General features: G+C 45.3%; 1 protein-coding gene across 1 annotated transcript; it reads left to right on the forward strand.

Moving 5' to 3' along the window:
* The first annotated feature begins 340 nt into the window (after positions 1-340).
* TBC1D25 (TBC1 domain family member 25) lies at positions 341-13,417 on the forward strand. Its single transcript, XM_081845114.1, has 6 exons — positions 341-618; positions 3,942-4,051; positions 4,999-5,153; positions 6,071-6,195; positions 6,577-6,765; positions 6,999-13,417. The coding sequence occupies exons 1-6, from the start codon at positions 523-525 to the stop codon at positions 8,361-8,363; spliced, it is 2,040 nt and encodes a 679-aa protein (XP_081701240.1). The 5' UTR covers positions 341-522; the 3' UTR covers positions 8,364-13,417.
* The last annotated feature ends 4,788 nt before the right edge of the window (positions 13,418-18,205 follow it).

Consider the following 18,205-nt stretch of genomic DNA (forward strand, 5'->3'; position numbering starts at 1 on the left):
ATGTTGCTCCTCACGGCCCCTTTCCTGATTGGTTGGTGCGCGAGAGCCTCTTCCTCTTAACCCTTCCCTCGCCACCCTTGCGCATTTCAGTTCCTCGGGCGGTTAAAGCACAGAAAGAGCGGGAAACCCGCGCAAAACAAAAACAAAAAAACAAAAACACCAAAAACCCGCAGAGGCGAAGGAGTTCCTCGCGGATACGCGCTTTAATAAAACCACCTGAGCAAGCTTCGCGCTCTGCGCCTTTAAGGCCGGGGCGGTGACGTCAGCGAGCGGACGGGGCGGAAGTAGCCGGCGCGGGGAGCAGGTCACGTGATGGAAGCGGCGCCTCTCCGTCCGCCTGCCTCCCGCCCGCCTGACGCGGGAGTCCCGGCGGAGCGAGGCGGCTGACGGCGCGGGGCCCTCTTCCCCCTCCTCCCCCCCCGCCGGGCGCGTGACGTGGAGGGGGAGGGGGCTGCAACGGCCCCGGCGCGAGGCGCCTCCTCCCCCCGCCCTCACACGCCAGAAGGTGGAGGGGCCGCCGGGATGGCGGCGGCGGCGGCGGCGGCGGCGGCGCCGGGAGGGGGCGGGGCCGGGGCGCCCGAGGAGGAGGAGCACGAGGTGGTCCGCGTGCGGGTCAAGGTGAGCGGCCTGAGGGGACTCGGGGGCGGGGGGAAGGGCGGTTGATGTCACAGGGGCCGGCGGAGGGGAACCGTGTTCCGTATTGAGGCGGGTTGTGGGACGGAGACCCTTTGTTTCAGGAGGGATACGGCAGGCAGTGCCGCGTAGCGGTTAGAGCAGCGTGGGAAACCTACGGCCCTCTGACGGCTGGGTTTTGGTTTACAGTTAGGTTCCTCGCTTTCCCTTTCAGCCACCTGGTCCCTGGGGGGGGGGGCTGCGGAGATTGAAAGATGGAATGGCAAAAGCAGAGGGTAAGACAGAGCATAGTCAGAGCATAGTCATAATATATGTGCGTGCCTTCAGCGTTTCACGAAAACTGCCAAATGAAGGTGCCAGGGGCACCTCTGTGGGGAGGGAATTGCACCACTTCGGGGCTGCGGCAGAGAAAACTCTCCTGGGCCACCTACCTGCTGAACCTCTGAGGGCAGTGGAACATAGCTGTCAACTTTCAGATTTGAAAATAAGGGATCAGCAGCCTCACCTGTCCTGGGGAGCCTCGAAAATAAGGAATCAGCAGCCTACGGGATATCTAACAATCCGGGATAGCAGCGGGAAACAGCGCTGGAATAAGGGAATTTCCTGCAAAAAAAAGGAAAGGTTGACAACTATGCAGTGGAACTACCCAAAGACTCCCCTCTGCCTGGGAGGATCTCTAACGGAAGAAAGCGGTCTTTCAGGTATGCTGCTGAACTACAACCCCCATCGCCCATGGCCATTGGCCATGCTGGACGATGGCATTGCTAAAGGGTCACACGTTTCCCACTCCTGGGCTAGAGCTGAGCGGGGGCAAATTCCTGCTCAGCCTTTGAACTTATTGCATAGCTGTCACCTTTCCCCTTTTCTTGTGAGGAATCGTATTCGGAATAAGGAAATTTCCCTTAAAAAAGGGAAAAGTTGAGAGCTATGACTTACACAAGTCATTACTTCAATGCAGACATCACACCAAACAGTTGTTTATAGTAGCCATACTTCTAGTTCTTGAAAGGTTAGAGCCGCTTCCTTTCAATTTGATGTACTGCTCATTGCTGTCAAATTGTGAGTGGCCTCCTTGGTGGATACAAATAACAAGTCGTGTGTTGACTCTTTTACACAGTTATTAGTGACAGTTTAGGAACTTAGATATGGAGAAAGAGATTAACTTGCTCTCAGCGTGCAATGGGAATTCACACTTCTTAGTGCTTTATTACTCTAAGGAACTTTACTAAATTTAATAGTAGCTGCAGACAATCTATGAGTGTAAAATAATGTTGTAAAGGAACTGTATTTCATTTCATAGAAGAAGAGAGAGAATGAGTTCACAATTGTTGATTCACTATACACAACCGCTTACAGGTTTGGAGATTATTTCTTCTTCACAAGAAGAATGCCTTCAGTTACACACTTTCCAAAATAAGGACAACTTGATAACTCTTGGGTTTCTCCCGACTCTACAATTCTATGATTCTGTCCCTAATGGTTGTACTAATCTATATTCAAGTAGGTAGCCGTGTTGATCTGCCGTAGTCGAAATAAATTAAAGCAATTCTTTTAGAATATAGTTTAAAAGACTCTTCTTAAAAACCTAAAAACTCCTTTAAAAGAACCAAGTCTTCAAAAAGTTATATGATCTAAGAAAGTCTTTAAAAGAATCATTCCTAAAGAGTTTAAAAATTATAATGTAGCACCTTAGAGACCAACTGAGTAGTTTTAGGTATGAGCTTTCATGTGATGCACACTTCTTCAGATACAGATAATCTGTGACACGCTGATCTGTAAAACACATATTTTTTACTCAGATTTTCCAGTTTGCAGCAGCTGCACCTGCTTCACTTGTCAGGTTTTTAGAACCTGTTACTTTGACTGTAATAGATATTTAGATTACATTTTGGGAAAATACTTCTCTCAAATTTTTCTGTCAGGAATGTAATTAGTGCAGTGGAACCTCAGTTCCCGAACGTTTCCCTCAAAGGTTTTGGTTCTCAAACGCCAAAAACCCGGAAATAAATGTTTCCTTTTTTTGACTTTTTCAACCAAATGTGTCATGCAGCTTCTGCTGAGTGCAAGAAACTCTTGCAACTATTGGGAAGCTGCACCTCGGTTTTCGAATGTTTCTGAAGCCGAATGGGCTTTCAGAACAGATTTCGTTTGAGAACCAAAGTACCACTGTATTTGGTTTTATATTAGTCAAAAGTGGGATAGGTTCAACTGAGTTCACTGGCTTGTTTCCCGGTAAAGCTTGTTTACTCACCTTGGAAGTATGTTGATTGATTCAGTGGGATTATTAAAGTAATATACTTAGGGTTGTACAGTTAGTTTTTTAATTGGAAGCCACTGTTTTGCTAATAATAATAATAATAATAATACATTTATTATTTGTACACCACCCATCAGACATAGGTAGGACTATGTCTCTGTGGCTGTAAACCTTCTGTAAATGATATAATCTGGACCATACTCCAGACTGCGTTAAGATCTGCTCACTCCATTGTTTCTGTTAGCGTGAAGAGATGACATTGTATATGGAAGTAGCCAAAAGCCATTTTGGACCCTTTTGTTTTGTGCAATGTTGAAGGATTATTGCCAACCTTGTAGCTATGTAGATACTGCAATAGCTGAGCGATAGCTCAAATATTTTGTAAGTTTCAGCTCACATGTTTGGCCCCCAGTATCCCTGGTTACAAAATATTGAGAAACACACCTGTGTATGAGATCTACCTTTCCCACTAGTAATCTTTTCAGTGGTAAATCTGATGTAAAAGAGCTGAATTTGCCCCTTGATGAAGTCTAGGCTGATAAGAAGCAAGTTGCACTGACCAATATACTTCAGAAGGCCTACTTTTGTGAGAGAGATTGTCAAGCTTGGTGTAACTCCATTGATGTAAATGGAATTGCATCAGTTCGTGGTCAGTGAACTATCCCCTTTGTGTATTAATACACTAACAATAGAACCATTCATTGTTCCTCTCTCGTTAAGGTTATCCTAGGGGAAGGATCTGTTCTTTGGTCTGTAAAGTATCAGGCTTATGTGTTTGGTATATATAGATAGCATTTAAAGGGCTGCTTTCACTGTGAGTAGAACGACCCCTTAGAACTTAGTATCATTGTGGCAGAAAAGCAGTGTGTGTTGCTGCTGGTGTGGAGATTTGGAGACAAACTTTTTATTTTTGTCAATAGGGAAATTAAGCGATTATAGTTGGATGGCATTCTGAACTTGTTTCCCCCGACCTCTAAATCACTGGATCTCTGCTGGCTCCAAGTTATAGGGCTGGTTCTTTGGTCCTGCTTACTTTTTGTAATCCTTTCAGAAATGTGAAGGCTTCTTGCAACCTGAGTTCCGCACCTTCGCCGTGGATCCACAGATCACCTCACTGGATGTATTGCAGCACATCCTCATCAGGGCATTTGACCTAAATGGGTGAGTCTGGGAAGAGGATAGAAAATATGGAACTGGGTGGTCCCAACTTTTAGCTCCCTTGCTACTTTCCCATTAAATGAAAATGGGGTCAGTGAAGGTGGAGCTGAGAGATGGAGCTTCTGTTTTCATATCTAAGGGGGGAATGAGGTTTGAACGGACATGAGTAAAAGTGACATGGGAACAGGAAGCCTTGCATTCCTTTCCCGGTTCTGACATCAAATCTTCTGAAAGCTACGGATTTGATCCCATGTTCAAAGGAGAGCCTCTCATACCAAGGGATCTCCTCATAAGTAAGGAGAGGGAGAGTGGTTAAACTTTGGATCACCAGTCTTCTGTAATTTCAAATAAACATGAACAATCTTTACTTTCATTATTATTAACAGCTTCTGTTTTCAGTAGTGACTTAGAGTTACAGTAAAATCGTAATTTAAAAAGCACAAGGTAATATCCAACAAATCATTTTACTACCTTCCTCTTTGCTTGTGAGAACTAAACAATTACCTCATGCAGAGAGTGAGATAGGTTCCCTTGCAGAAAACCCCCAGATGTTAGCACAACAAGGTGCTAAGTCTGGATGGGATTTAGCTGTTACATCCTGGTTAAGCCAGACCTGATTGCATCACATGTATATAAAGCTGGACAGCCTGTCTGCTACACAGAGAGTAGGAAACTTTGTCCTGAGAACCACTTTACATGTAATAGATCTTGTTTTGGTGTGGGACGCAGCATGCATGCTTCTTGTACAGTTGAGAATGATGAAGGCGCATATATTTGCTCCACTGCATGTATGTACCATGCCTACCTGCAGTGAACTAAACATATTCAGCAACCGTGACTGCATATTGTTGTTTTCTAACACCAGCCGTGTAGGTTCCATTAAACAAAAGAGGTGTCTTGTTTTAAATGCGGTGAAAGAATATGAACATGTTTGTCTTTACTCACCTTAGGAAGAAGAATTTTGCCATCAGCTATCTGGGCCGAGATAAGCAAGGCCAAGAATCATATTTGTCATTGATGTCAGATTGGGATCTGGGCATGGCCTTTGCTGGAGCCTCCAAGCCTTACTTGCAGCTCAAGATAGACATCAAGCCCTCAGAGGATAGTAAGTAACACACACACACACACACACACACACTGAACAAGAGAGCTGGGAGCCCTGGTTCCAGTCCTTTCACCCCTTGGTCCCATCTCAAGTCCTCACTTGGCTCCTTATGCTATGGACATGTCCAAGGAATTCAGTTCTTTTGTCTTCTCTGCCAGTGTTGTTTTCTCTTGTAGAAATGTTACCTGATTGCTGTTGTAAAGAAAGGAGTGATTTGAATCACTTGATGTTGATTTAGGTACAAAATGAAGCATCAAATTTACTGGAGACTCTGAGGGAAAAAAATCTTAGGGCTGAAGGGGGGGATTGATTATGTCCCCCCTCCCCATACCTTTCCAACTCTGGCTATTGTATATTGCTCAGTTTACTTTAGAACACCCTGTTGCCTTTTTATAGAGTGCAGTTTGATCACTCCCATTTATGGGTGGCATGCAAAGCGGCCCCAACCTTTTTTCAGACTTTGTGGATTCTGTGTTTGCAACACGCGAGTGCAGAATTTGGTACTGACTGTAGAATCCAGTCCCCTGTAACCCATCCTTCTTTTCAAAGCAAATTTCTAGGGCTTTTTGATACATATTATTGTTTTCAAGCATGTGATTATCCTGGATTATTATCCAGCAGAAGCAGAATTGACCCTTCACGGCAGAAGCAGAATTATGTAAAATAAGCAAGAATGTGTAAATGTTAATACTTTGTTTTCATCATTTATACAGATCATGGAACTCTACTTTGCTTTATGCTCTTTTTTCTCTTTAAAGTGAGGTATACACAGCATGATTATTTTGTTTGTGTCCTTTCTGTAGCACTTCTCAACATGCAGTGAGATTTGATCCTGTGAAATTATGCTGGGTGGTGGTGAGGGAATGGCAGGTACAGGGCTTGAGGAGTTGGCTCATATCATTGCCATATTCTCTTAGGCCCCCTGCTAGAAGACTGGGACATCATCAGCCCCAAGGATGTGATCAGTACCGACCTGCTGCTGGTGGAGAAGCGGTCTCTGGCAGCTGCAGCCCTGCCCTTCACTCAGTCCATCATCACCCAGGTAAGCCATAAGAGGATGATTCTTTTGACTTTCATGATGTGATGTTCCACAAAAAAATATCCGGGAGGTACTTCTTAACTCCTTGGATGGAAAGCGGCAGAGGAAAGAAACTAGTTCTAACTTCCATTATCTTCCAGCCTAGCTCTATTCATGAACCACAAAGGATCCAGTTTGTCTCCATACCAGCTTTTTTGGCTCAGAAGATTAACTCCCTCTCCTAAGCTACAGAGGTGACCCTAAAGCTGAGGCGGCTTGCCCGTTCTCTTACCTTTGTGTTTTAAGTTACTGAGCTCATGCTGTAGAACTTACAAGTTCTTTCTTTTGAGCATGATTGTGTACAGGTTACTTTCTGACCTCAGCTTTACTTTTGTCAATTGGCAGGTGGGCAGGACCCTGTCTAAGGTCCAACAAGCACTCAGCTGGTCCTATGGCGAGGACGTCAAACCTTTCAAGCCCCCGCTGAGCGACTCCGAGTTCCACACGTACCTGAACCATGAAGGGCAGCTGACAAGACCTGCAGAGCTGCGTCTCCGAATTTTCCACGGTGGAGTTGAGCCCTCTCTACGCAAGGTGGGGATGGGGATTCTGGAGGTCAGTTTTCTGCCTCGAGAGACAGGCATGTGGTTAAGGGGGCGAGGGCAAGGCTTCTTTCCCTTTGCTTCCACTCTGAGGCCATTTGTCTTGGCATGGATGCATGTCCGCTGCTTTGAGGGCGGGTGTCTTCCTGTAACTGATCCTTCAGCTTGTTGCCATTGATGGGAAAAGCTGTTCCGGTGTTGAGTCATCCTCCCTGTTTCCCACAGGTGGTTTGGCGATACTTGCTAAATGTCTATCCTGATGGGTTGACGGGTCAGGAGCGCATGGATTACATGAAGCGGAAGACTCGGGAGTACGAGCAGCTGAAGGGGGAGTGGGAAGCTCGCGCCAGCCCCGAGGACCTGGACTTCATTCGCAGCAACGTGCTGAAGGACGTTCTGCGAACAGATCGCACGCATCCCTACTACGCAGGCTCAGATGACAACCCCCACCTGACAGCCCTGCACGACCTCTTGACCACCTATGCCGTCACCCACCCACAAATCTCCTATTGCCAGGGCATGAGTGACATCGCCTCCCCCATTCTGGCTGTCATGGACAACGAAGCTCACGCCTTCATCTGCTTCTGTGGCATCATGAAACGCCTGGAGGGCAATTTCCAGGTGGATGGTGAAGTCATGTCGGTGAAGTTCTCCCACCTCAAGCTTCTCCTCCGCCATTCAGACCCAGAGTTCTACTCCTATCTCCTCTCCCGGGGCGCCGATGACCTCTTCTTCTGCTATCGCTGGCTGCTGCTGGAACTCAAGCGTGAGTTTGCCTTTGAGGATGCCTTGCGCATGCTGGAGGTCACCTGGAGCTCCTTTCCTCCCGACCCTCCTGAGAAGGAAGTGGAGTTGGTGGGCCCGCCGGCCAGGCCCGGAGACAGCAGCCAGCCTGTTCGAAGGAGACACATGTTGCGTCCAGCTTGCAGCTTTGAGGCAGCTGGGGACCAACCCTGCCAAGGGGCAGTTTCTGATGAAAAGACACTAGTAAAACAGTCTAGCTTTGGGGAGTTCAAGTATTACAGCACTCATAATGAGGACAGCTCAGAGGATGACCCATCGCCCAGATTTCAGCGCTCAGTAGAAGAGGACGAGGACTGTAGCAATGAGCAAGATCCATTGATCCAGACAACTAACGTGGCCAAGTCCTTTTCTGCTCCATCCCTTCGGGCCTTGACTCCACCCTCTCGAGACTCAGCCTCCTCCTCAACCAACGGCAATGAGGAAAGCCAGTCGGATGAGGAGAAGGGGGACTCCGTGGTTCACACCCCTTCCTCTCCCTCCCGTGGAACTGCTGCTCCTTCTCCTGTTGCTGCAGTCAGCCTGCCACCCCCGCAGGAGTTTGGCAGAGGCAACCCCTTTGTGCTCTTCCTGTGCCTCGCCATCCTCCTGGAGCACCGAGACCATATCATCAAGAACAACATGGACTACAATGAGCTGGCCATGCATTTTGACCGCTTGGTCCGTCGTCACAACCTGAACAAGATCCTTCACCGCGCCAAGGCCCTCTTTGCCAACTACCTGCAGTCTGAAGTCTGGGACTCTGAAGAGGGTGATGAGGCAGCGGCTGAATCTCCTGCCGCGTTGTGACCCCACACCCTGCCCCTTTTCTTTTCTTGACATGTGGGGACTGGTTCCCTGCTGCCATTATGGTGCAAGCACTGATGTGGAAGGGTGAACAATGAGTAATCCGGCTTGGTCTCAGCTCTACAGTAATCTTCATGGGAGGTGGCCTGGAGCGGCTAAGTTGGATTGTCCCACTCAATACACCTTCTGTGTCAAATGTACTCTGTTTTTATCTATCTCTTTGTGCAAATATCTTGGCAGAGATGTTCCATCTATCTCCTGTGCCTCCTACCCTTCCAAGTGCTAATTATCTTCCTAGGAAGATCTACCCTGGAGCAGCCAGGTTTTACACTCTGTTAGCCCCTTTCCCTCCTCCTAGTCAATACTTGACATGCATTTCCCCCTCTTATCTACCCACTTACTAATGTCCTCCTTAGAATGTTGGTCACTAAGCAATCAAGATTGATTTCTGACCCTTCTGTAAGCTGGTCTCTTCCGTTCTGGGCAGGTTTGCCAAAGGCATTTTTAAATGCTGAATCTTGATGTGACCTTAATTTCCCTGCACATATGCCTCTCTGCAAAAACTTGCCTTTTATGCTGAGTTATTCAAATGTTTTTGCCCATTTGGGTTTTTTAAAAGCACTTTATTTTCTCTATAATTTTGTTCATTCCTCTATTATTGCCTTTCTGTTTTAGCTTGAAAGCGCTTTTTAAGAACTGAACTTGCAGCCTTGGAAAAAATGTGCTTGGTGTGTTTAAAAGTGGACTTGTAACACCCCATTGCCCTTACTGGCCGATTTTTAATCCGAACAGGTTGTCCTTTTTTTAAATTGGGCCATCTCAGTGGTCTTTTGTGAATTAAATACTCATGGGGAGTCAAGAGTCTAGTAAAAGAGTGGATTGGGAGAGTTGAATGGAGTCTTGATGCCACAGTGCCCTTATAGATCTTGCTCCTGGGTAAGTAATACCTTGTGTCTGGCTCGCACACTTTCTCTTAACTAGCGTTCTCCTCAGCTGATGTATCATCCAAGATTTGCTTGCTGTAAAAACAGCCATTGCCTGGTCAGGTGGGTTTTGTTTCCAGTCTCTTTAACTGGCTTTCTTAATTAAACGCAGGTTGCCAAATTCTTAACAATTGTTTCTCTATGCATCTTTAGCTTGCAGGGCAGGATTGTGCTGGAACATGTAGCAACAGATTCTGTATCATTAGACAGAGAGAACTCAAGCTGCTTCTAATCTTAATGCATTAATCTGAAGTCATATAGTAGCAAATGGTAGTAGTGTTTGCCTCTTGATAGAGAAAAAGTGTTTTGATTCTTGAATCTCCATTCTTGCTGTTTCTAGGTTAAACTGGAAACCAAATCACTTGTGACCCTGTCTTAAAACTGTTTGATTATTGAGAGTTGATACCTGAATAGGCTGTGCTGCTACCTTTCTGCCTTGGAACAGACTGGGTGGGAGATGCCATAGATGGTACAAAAAGTAGACTGTGCTGAATACTGTTCAGTCAGTAGCACCACTTCTTTTCCGGCCAAAAGGTACATTGTTGTTGGCTCACTCTGCTTCAGATGAGCAAAATGGGCTCAACCGTGTCCCTAAAGGCCATTGGAAACATTCATTTGTTTTAACTCCAGTGTTAGGGTTCAGTTTTAATTTTAGATGTGCAATTCCTAGATTCAGTGGCAAATTATTTTGAGACTCCCCCCTCTCTCTTAATGTTGGGAGTGCCACAGTGTGCCCTGTTCTGCCCCCCCCATTCCTCCATGTGTTCATTTGCTTGCCTTAATTCACAGCTAGCTGTGGCTTAAATCCCCAGGGTGGGTTTCAACTAACTAGTTCTGTGGAAACCTGCGTAAGGACATCTGCCTGCACAACAGGGCTTCCCATTCCCTCCTCCACATCCCCTGAAATTTGCTCTGAGGGGTCAGGAGAATCCCCAGAACAGCATGCGGAGGGTAGAAGAGAAGGGTCATTCTGTCCGACAAACTAAATGATTGCCATAACACTACATTAAATTCCTTCTCCAGACTAGAAAATTTTTGGCTTAGAAAAAGGATATACTGGAAGGTGGGAATGAGGTGAAGTGTCCCAGGCCATCACATCTTTTCTAGCCAGAGCAGCCTTTGTACTAACATGGGCTTTTAAATGTCTGCAGGCCAAGAGCAGAAATCGGCAGGGGCCACAAATGAGGCTTGCCATCAGCAGTGAGGTCTTAAGCAGCTTCCTTTCTTTGATTGGTTGGAGTTAGGTGAATTTTAACAACCTGAGAACCATCAAAGTCAATAAGAGAAAATCAAAGCAGGGCTAATTAAAAGGGGCTTCAGATAACTTAGTGCCACAGAGGCATCTGTACTTCATTTGGGGAGGCAGGATGCAGAACTGCAAGTCCTATCTATCTGTATTTTTTAAAAGGCATGAGCTCATTCTTTTAATGAAATGTCCACTAGAAGGAGCTGTAGCTTAGTTTAAAACGATGAAGCTACATTGGAGGAGGTCTGTACAGCTCTCTACACCCTTTCACCAACTCCTTCCGTATTGATACTGATGGCAGACAGCAGTAGAGGTGAAGAACAATCAGAAGGCATAAGTCCTTTTGAGAACAGAGGTCAAGAAAAGATAGAATAACCAGTTTTGGAGCTACATCCATTACATAGATTCCATATTGTCCTATTTTTTAAAAGAAGTTGATTCTGGATGAATGCAGAGTGTCTAGCTTGGCTTGCAAAAGGTGGTTCATAGACACATACCCCAATACGGTGGCTTGCTTCCAGCAGGATGCTGTTGGAGTCACTGTGTCTGAACCAGGTCTCCTTGGTTATTTAACTTCCAGGATGTCCCTACATTACAATCAAGATACATAATTCCCCTTTAAATTGAGGACAGGGTGCACATCAGCTCCCAACCTTATGGCCATACTCATAAAACTTCCTTTCAGGATTGCAGTCGTCAAAGTCTGGTGGTTTTAGGATGATTGTCTTCCTCTGCCTGCCTCACCCCCCCCCCCAATACTGCACCATGAGGAACTGAATCAACTGTCTGAATAATATAATGGCTTTAACTGATATTGGAAACGTGATTGGTTTATTAACAGGGGGGTTGTTGGGGAAAGAGGAGTTGCTTAATTAGCATTACTTGTAGCTTTAAGGTGTGCCTAGATATTATTTGCTTTGGGAATTGGGAGATGACCCCTTGCCACACTTGTCTGAGCCCCTGTTCCTCCTCACTCTTCTCTCCCTCCTCCCCTACTTCTGCCATCACCACGGCCCCCCCCCCATTCCCTCTGTGTGCCTCTAGCAAAGGAATCTTGCCATGAGGCAGCTGCCCCATGGAAGAAAGACCTGACCCATGGGTTGTAGTCCACTGGGAAGCTTTCCTAACTAAAATAACCAGGATCTCTTTTTTGTGTGTGCAGCTCCTGTTAGCATCCATGAAGGCTGCACATGAGAAGTTCCTGGTGGATTAATAAAGGGTTGTGATGATATACAGCATGTATGGCTGTATCTCTGCTTCTGGGAATCCACAAGGGCAGCCTTGCTTATCACAGGAGTGCGGTACATTACTAAGCTCCATCTCTCACTCCCCTAATTCCTGCTTTCGTTGTACCTTGCCACTTCCTGGCATTGGAAACCAAGCAGAAGTTTCACAGGCTGTGACATAAACTCCATTTTCCGTTATTCCACCTTTGGAGCCTACTTGGTGCTGATGGTCAGATTCCATTGGAACAAGACTTCTACCTTATCCAAACTTGTTGCTCTGTGTTATATTTATAAGTATGTGCTTTTACTCTGCCTTCGTATTAGTTGTGTGCTGCTTATTTATTTTGCAAGTTTTTTGTCGGGGGTTATTTTAGTTTGGGGCTGGGATGTGTGCACAAACACAAAGGTGTTGAGGGAGGGCTGTCTGGCTTTGAGGACTGTTTGTGCCAGAATCCCACTGCACATGTTTGGCCTGGTTTTTATTTTTTTGTGGGATAATTTATATAGGCTTCCCACCAGCCCTGAACAAAGTTATTCAAAGAGCTAAAGCCGAAGAAACACCTTATTCAAAATTATTTGAGTGAAAATTCAAGATATAAGGGTGTCCAATAATGTTCATAGGCAGAAGATTTGGGATTACAAGAGATGGGATATTGAATTGGACTTCTGTGTGGCTTTCATGAGAAAAAATATCCGTGGATTGTGTTCCCCTTTCAACAAATAGGAGGTAGAGTGCCATTTTGATTTTCTCCCAGCAACACCAAAATGTTTTGTTTATCCTGTTTATTTTCAAAGCTTAAATTGGAAGCTTAAATTGGAAGCTTAAATTTGTGTTCACCTGCTGAGAGAATGGAAGCATACGAGCTGCTTTCTTGTTAACCCAGCCTCTCTTTTGTAGATCTTGAAGCCTTTAACAATGTCCAGCCTACGTTCAGAGTCCAGCCTATGTTTATGCCTCTGGGACAAGTTTGCTTCATTCTTCCGTCATAGCTTTGCTGACTCCAAATGGGGTCCAGTGGGGTCAGGGAGTCCCCTCCAGCCATCCCAATTTACAAATGAACTGAAAAGGAACAGCAAGTAGATTGGGTGGCAAGAAGCGAGGCCTTCGCCTTTGGAGTTATCTCTCCCCCATCCCACAATCTCCCTCCCTCTCATGAGATGTGGCATTCATAGTGCTATGTGCTTGAACGGGTCTGTCTTATTTAAAACATTTCTGTCTCATATATGTATGCAACTTCTTTCCACTTTTGATCCCCTCTTAATGTGTAATCATTCAACTCAAATGGCCCTTTTTCTTCAAGGCCTCAGGCACTTTTGTCTCTCTTTGTTTTAAAACTGATGTGATAAAGGAATGGAAATCTAAATAAAGCAGTGCTGCTTGCTGATTTCATTCAGAGCTGCTTTGGTGTGCCTGGTCTGGCCAGACAGAAATAATGGTGTTGGAAAGAAACCAGCAGGTTTCTAGCCCTAGAGGCTCACAGGCAGAGATGTGATGAGACGAAGGAGTGAACAGTTGGTAGACAACATATTATAAGTTGATACACACTAAAACAGCACAGATAGAAAATGTGGGCCTGTGTTAAAAGTCAAAATGGGGAAATTCTTTTTTAAAATAAAAATCTGTACCAAGAAAAGCTGAATCTGTTTACATGGAATAAACTTCTTCCAAGTAATTTATATAATTGCACTTTAGGTTACTTGTTGGATTTCTTCCTGTCGTGCAGTTGTTGTTCTGGACCACAGTATCTCAAAGACCACCTCTCCCCACATAAACAGTTCATCATCTGAGACCCTTCTTTGTGTGCCTATTCCATGAGAGGTCAGGAGGGTGGCAACATGAGAACAGACCTTTTCTGCAGTGGCTCCCCATTTGTGGAATGCCCTTCCCAGGGAGGTTCGGCCGGTGCCTTCATTATACATCTTTAGGCACCAGGCAGAAACGGTTCTCTTTTACCAGGCCTTTGGCTAATTAAACAATCCGTGGCTTTTAAACATGGGGTGGGGTGATAGTTTTTGTCTCTTGCTATGTTACGTATTTTTGTGTTTTGATACTGTAAAACTGCCCTGTGATCCTCGGATGAAAGGCAGTATAGAAATAAATAATAATAAATAATAAAACCCTCAAATATAAAGAGCAAGCTGTATTGTGAACTGGGGTTCACCCCTTTTATGAACTGCGGGGTCAGTCCTAGAACACCATGCGAAGCAGTGTCTGTGAAAAGTTGCCTTCCTGCTACTCCTGAGAAACAGGTAATTGGCTACGCACTGAAGCTCCAGGCAGAGCTTTGGCAGCCAAAGAGGGTGTCCCAGAAAGATTTCAGCCCTGGCCTGGCACCTTCCTCTCTGTAACCGGCTGTTGATAATAGGAAGAAGCAACATGAGAGTTGGCAAATAGTAAAGGGCATGAACCTCTTCCACATCGGAGCTTAAGGTTGGTGATATACTAAAGCAAACATTGATTGGTTGTTATGAGAAGCTGCGGAACTGAAATTTCCGTCATCAAACTGGATGACAGCTCTTTTTGTTGTCTTACTTTTCGTATTCATCATAGCATTGTACACAATAACACACAAAACACTTTACAGAGTAGTTGGCACAGCACAATCCCAATGACAGTTTCTCAGGGTTTGTAGGTCTCTCATCACAAACAACTCAACGGAGTAGGAATTGTCCAGGATTTGTCATTTGCTGCAGCAAATGATTAGGACTATATTGTTGGCATCTGTCTGTCTCGAGACAATGGAGTGCTCCTCCGGGGGTAAAGTCAAGCCACTGCATGAGCAGTACCGAAGCGACGTCCCTGGGGCACAAGCCTGGGCAGTGTTCATGGAGGTCCTGGGCTGCCCAGACGACAGGACCCCTCTCAGCCTCGCTGATGTGGTCCAGAAGAAAGCAGAGCAATATGTCTGGCACCAGCTTGGCTGCAGGAGTTGCAGGAAGGAGGCATACAAGGCGCCATTCAACCACCTTAGGGACTCCACTCTGGATTTGTGTAGCTTTTTCTCCTGAAGATATCCTGCAAGGCAGCGGAGGGTTAGGATCAGAGTTTTCTTTTCTTTTTTAAATGATATTTATTACTTTTAAAACTTACCAAAAAAAAAAAAAAAAAGAAAGAAAAAACAAAAGAAACAATACAATATAGACAATACAAAACACAACCTTAACATCTAAACACCATAAACTATACAAAACAAAACAAAAACAATTTAACACACATCATACCTTTACCATAATCTATCTTCCCTTGTTTCACTGACCTCCTCTCACCGCCCTCCTTGTATTCCACTTCTATACGTTATCTCAGCAAACCCTTTATCTTAAAATATTTTTAATCTTATTCCCCATTAAATCTAATATACCTATTTACACTTAACCTCTTAAAACATTTCCACTAAGGCCAAAAAAAATACCATTCCAAGATTTTTCTATCCCTCATTAAATTTTACAAAATTTCCCTATATAGACTTTAAATTTTCCAATCTTCTTCACCGTCTCCTCTTCCTGGTCTTGGCCTCTGCCAGTCCTTTTCGTCAATTCCATATAGTCCATCAACCTGGAGATCTTATCTCCGAGGCTCTTAACTCATCTCCACATCCCTTCTGCCAATCTTCTTCATGTTCTTTAATTCTTCATATTCTTTAATTCCAGGCTGACAAGCCCCATCTGCCCCTCAGGGCCATGTGCACACATTATTTAAAAGAATAGCCAAGGTGATATACATGTATGCAATATGTAAATAATTCCATATATATAACATACATTTAAAGCACATCCACCCCTGCAAGGAATGCTGGGATTGTAGTTTACACCACACAGAGCTACACTTCCCAGTACAGTGGCACCTCAGGTTAAGAATTTGTTCTGGAGGTCCGTTCTTAACCTGAAACTGTTCTTAACCTGAGGTACCACTTTAGCTAATGGGGCCTCCTGCTGCCGCCACACAATTTCTGTTCTCATCCTGAAGCATAGTTCTTAACCCAAGGTACTATTTCTGGGTTAGCGGAGTCTGTAACCTGAAGTGTCTGTAACCTGAGGTACCACTGTACCCTTAACAAATTAGAGATCCCAGCATTACTTTTTTTTTTTGAGGAGGTGTTCCTTCAATGCATGGTGCGCATGTGGGATTAATTACATATTGCGTACATGTATATCATATCAGCTGTCAGGATGCCCCCCCCCCGCACACGCTTCATTCCTTCTATTTTTAGGTGTCGCCATGTCAACTTGCCTGTCTCTATGCATACCCACACCTTGAAGGCGGAGCTGGATTCGGCTTTTTGCCGCCCAAAACAGCCCCATCTCTAGCAGTAAAATATTACGTCAGCCCAGGCAATGGGACCTTGTCCTCCATTGGACCTGAGAGCAGGCTAGTTTAGGGAAGGTATGGCAGGCTGGGAAGCAGCTGAGGGGAGGGCTTAGAAGGAAACACCAGAGCAGAAACAGTTACTGCTTCCCTCTCTTTGGCCAGCTGAGGTGACTGCCTTATTTTGACCTAATTTAGGGCCAGGCCTGGGTTGCCCCTGTGGATAGGGCTAGTAAATGTGGGGCAGGGGCACTTGCCATGGCCTCGATGGCTGTAAGGGCAATTGAACTGAGAGTGCCACAATTTAGGTTTGCATGAGGCACCCGCCACATAACTTTGGAACCAGCCTGGGTCTCTTCTCATTTCTGGGTGACCTGCGTGAAGTGAGGGGATGCCCCCCAATGCTGGAACCTGCTTCAAAAAAGTTCAAAGTTAGTTTTATTGCGGCAAAAGCCAGTGACACAGAACACCACAAGATCAAACAAAAGGAAATCAACAACAACATCAGGGAAAAAAAATGACACAAGGGAACTTCGCAGTGTGCCATTCAACAGAAGAGATTTACGCTTCCTGATTGCTAAAGTGCAAAATTTGGCCACCTCATATGATATTGAGCTTGAGGAATCTTCCAGAAGGTATTTTTGTAGAATTTTGGGGGAGGATTCCAAATAATGTTGTAGGGGTATAAATTTTGATAAAAGCGGCAAAATAAGTTGAACTCGTTCTTCGCTATAAAATTCGCAAGATAGAAGGATGTGTGTGACAGATTCTACCTTATTAGACATACAGGGGCAGAGACGCACATGCATTGGTACCCGCGTAAATTTGCCGTACAGCACTGCTGAGGGCATTGTCTCAAAGCGGGCTCTGGAGAAAGCCCATCTATAAGCTTCATTAGTGATGTTAGTTAAGTAAGGGGCAGCTGCAAAATTAGGCTAAGCTTTTAAACATCTATACGTCTCCAGGAGTAGGGCGTCTTCTTGTTGTAATTCGACATCGTAAAGTCTCTGAGTGATAATTACTTTTGCCTTGTTCAGAGTTCCAGTAAGAAGATTTTCAGGGTTTAGGCCAATTTGTTTGATCTTGTTAGTTATTTGCATAAGCCATAAGTTATTTGCTGGAACCTGCGTAAAATCTCATGCCAGAATAAACGGGTCTCTAAAATGTCACAAAATTGTACCCAGGAAGGCAAGGCTCTCATGGATATCATAGGTTACCATTTCAGCCCACGTGTCTGGGGTAGGATCCTGTGTCCACCTCGGACTGCTCAAGATCTGGTATTGCTACATGCTCCCCTTTTAGCCAAGTGTTGAGAAGCCGCCACGGGTGGCACTTACTGGGGTTCCTTTGGGTTGGAAAGCATTGGCAATTTGCAACATTTATAATGGTGATGATGATTTATTTATATCCCGCCCTCCCCAGCCGAAGCCAGACTCAGAGCGGCTAACCACAGTAAACACAGTTTACATAAAATCACAATCAATTAATTGTAATACATTCTAAAATCAATTCAGAGTCAAATTAATGGCAACCATGAGTTCTGTGAGGATTACCAAAGGAGGGGGTCAGACTGTGCCTCAGCCAAAGGGCTAGTGGAACAGCTCCGTCTTGCAGGCCCTGCGGAAAGATGTCAAATCCTGCAGGGCCCTGGTCTCCTGTGGACAGAGCATTTCACCAGATCGGGGACAAAGCCCTGGCTCTGGTTGAGGCCAGCCTAACCTCCCGTGGCCTGGGACCTCCAAGATGTTTTTGTTTGAAGACCATAAGGTCCTCCGTGGGACATACCAGGAGAGGCGGTCCCGTAGGTACGAGGCCTCTAGACCAGTGTTTCCCAACCTTGGGCCTCCAGCTGTTTTTGAACTACAACTCCCATCATCCCTGACTAGCAAGACCAGTGGCAAGGGATGATGGGAATTGTAGTCCAAAAACAGCTGGAGGCCCAAGGTTGGGAAACACTGCTCTAGACCATATAGGGCTTTGTTTACAGCTATGTAGGCAGAACAGTGAAAGCAAATAAGCACCCCTACTCAGATCCCCAGAGAGGAAAACATGCAGAAATGCAACAGGTGAAGTTTTCCTCCATTATT

Source organism: Podarcis erhardii (genome assembly GCF_964252035.2).
Source record: "Podarcis erhardii genome assembly, chromosome: 17".
In the NCBI taxonomy this organism is placed as follows: Eukaryota; Metazoa; Chordata; class Lepidosauria; order Squamata; family Lacertidae; genus Podarcis; species Podarcis erhardii.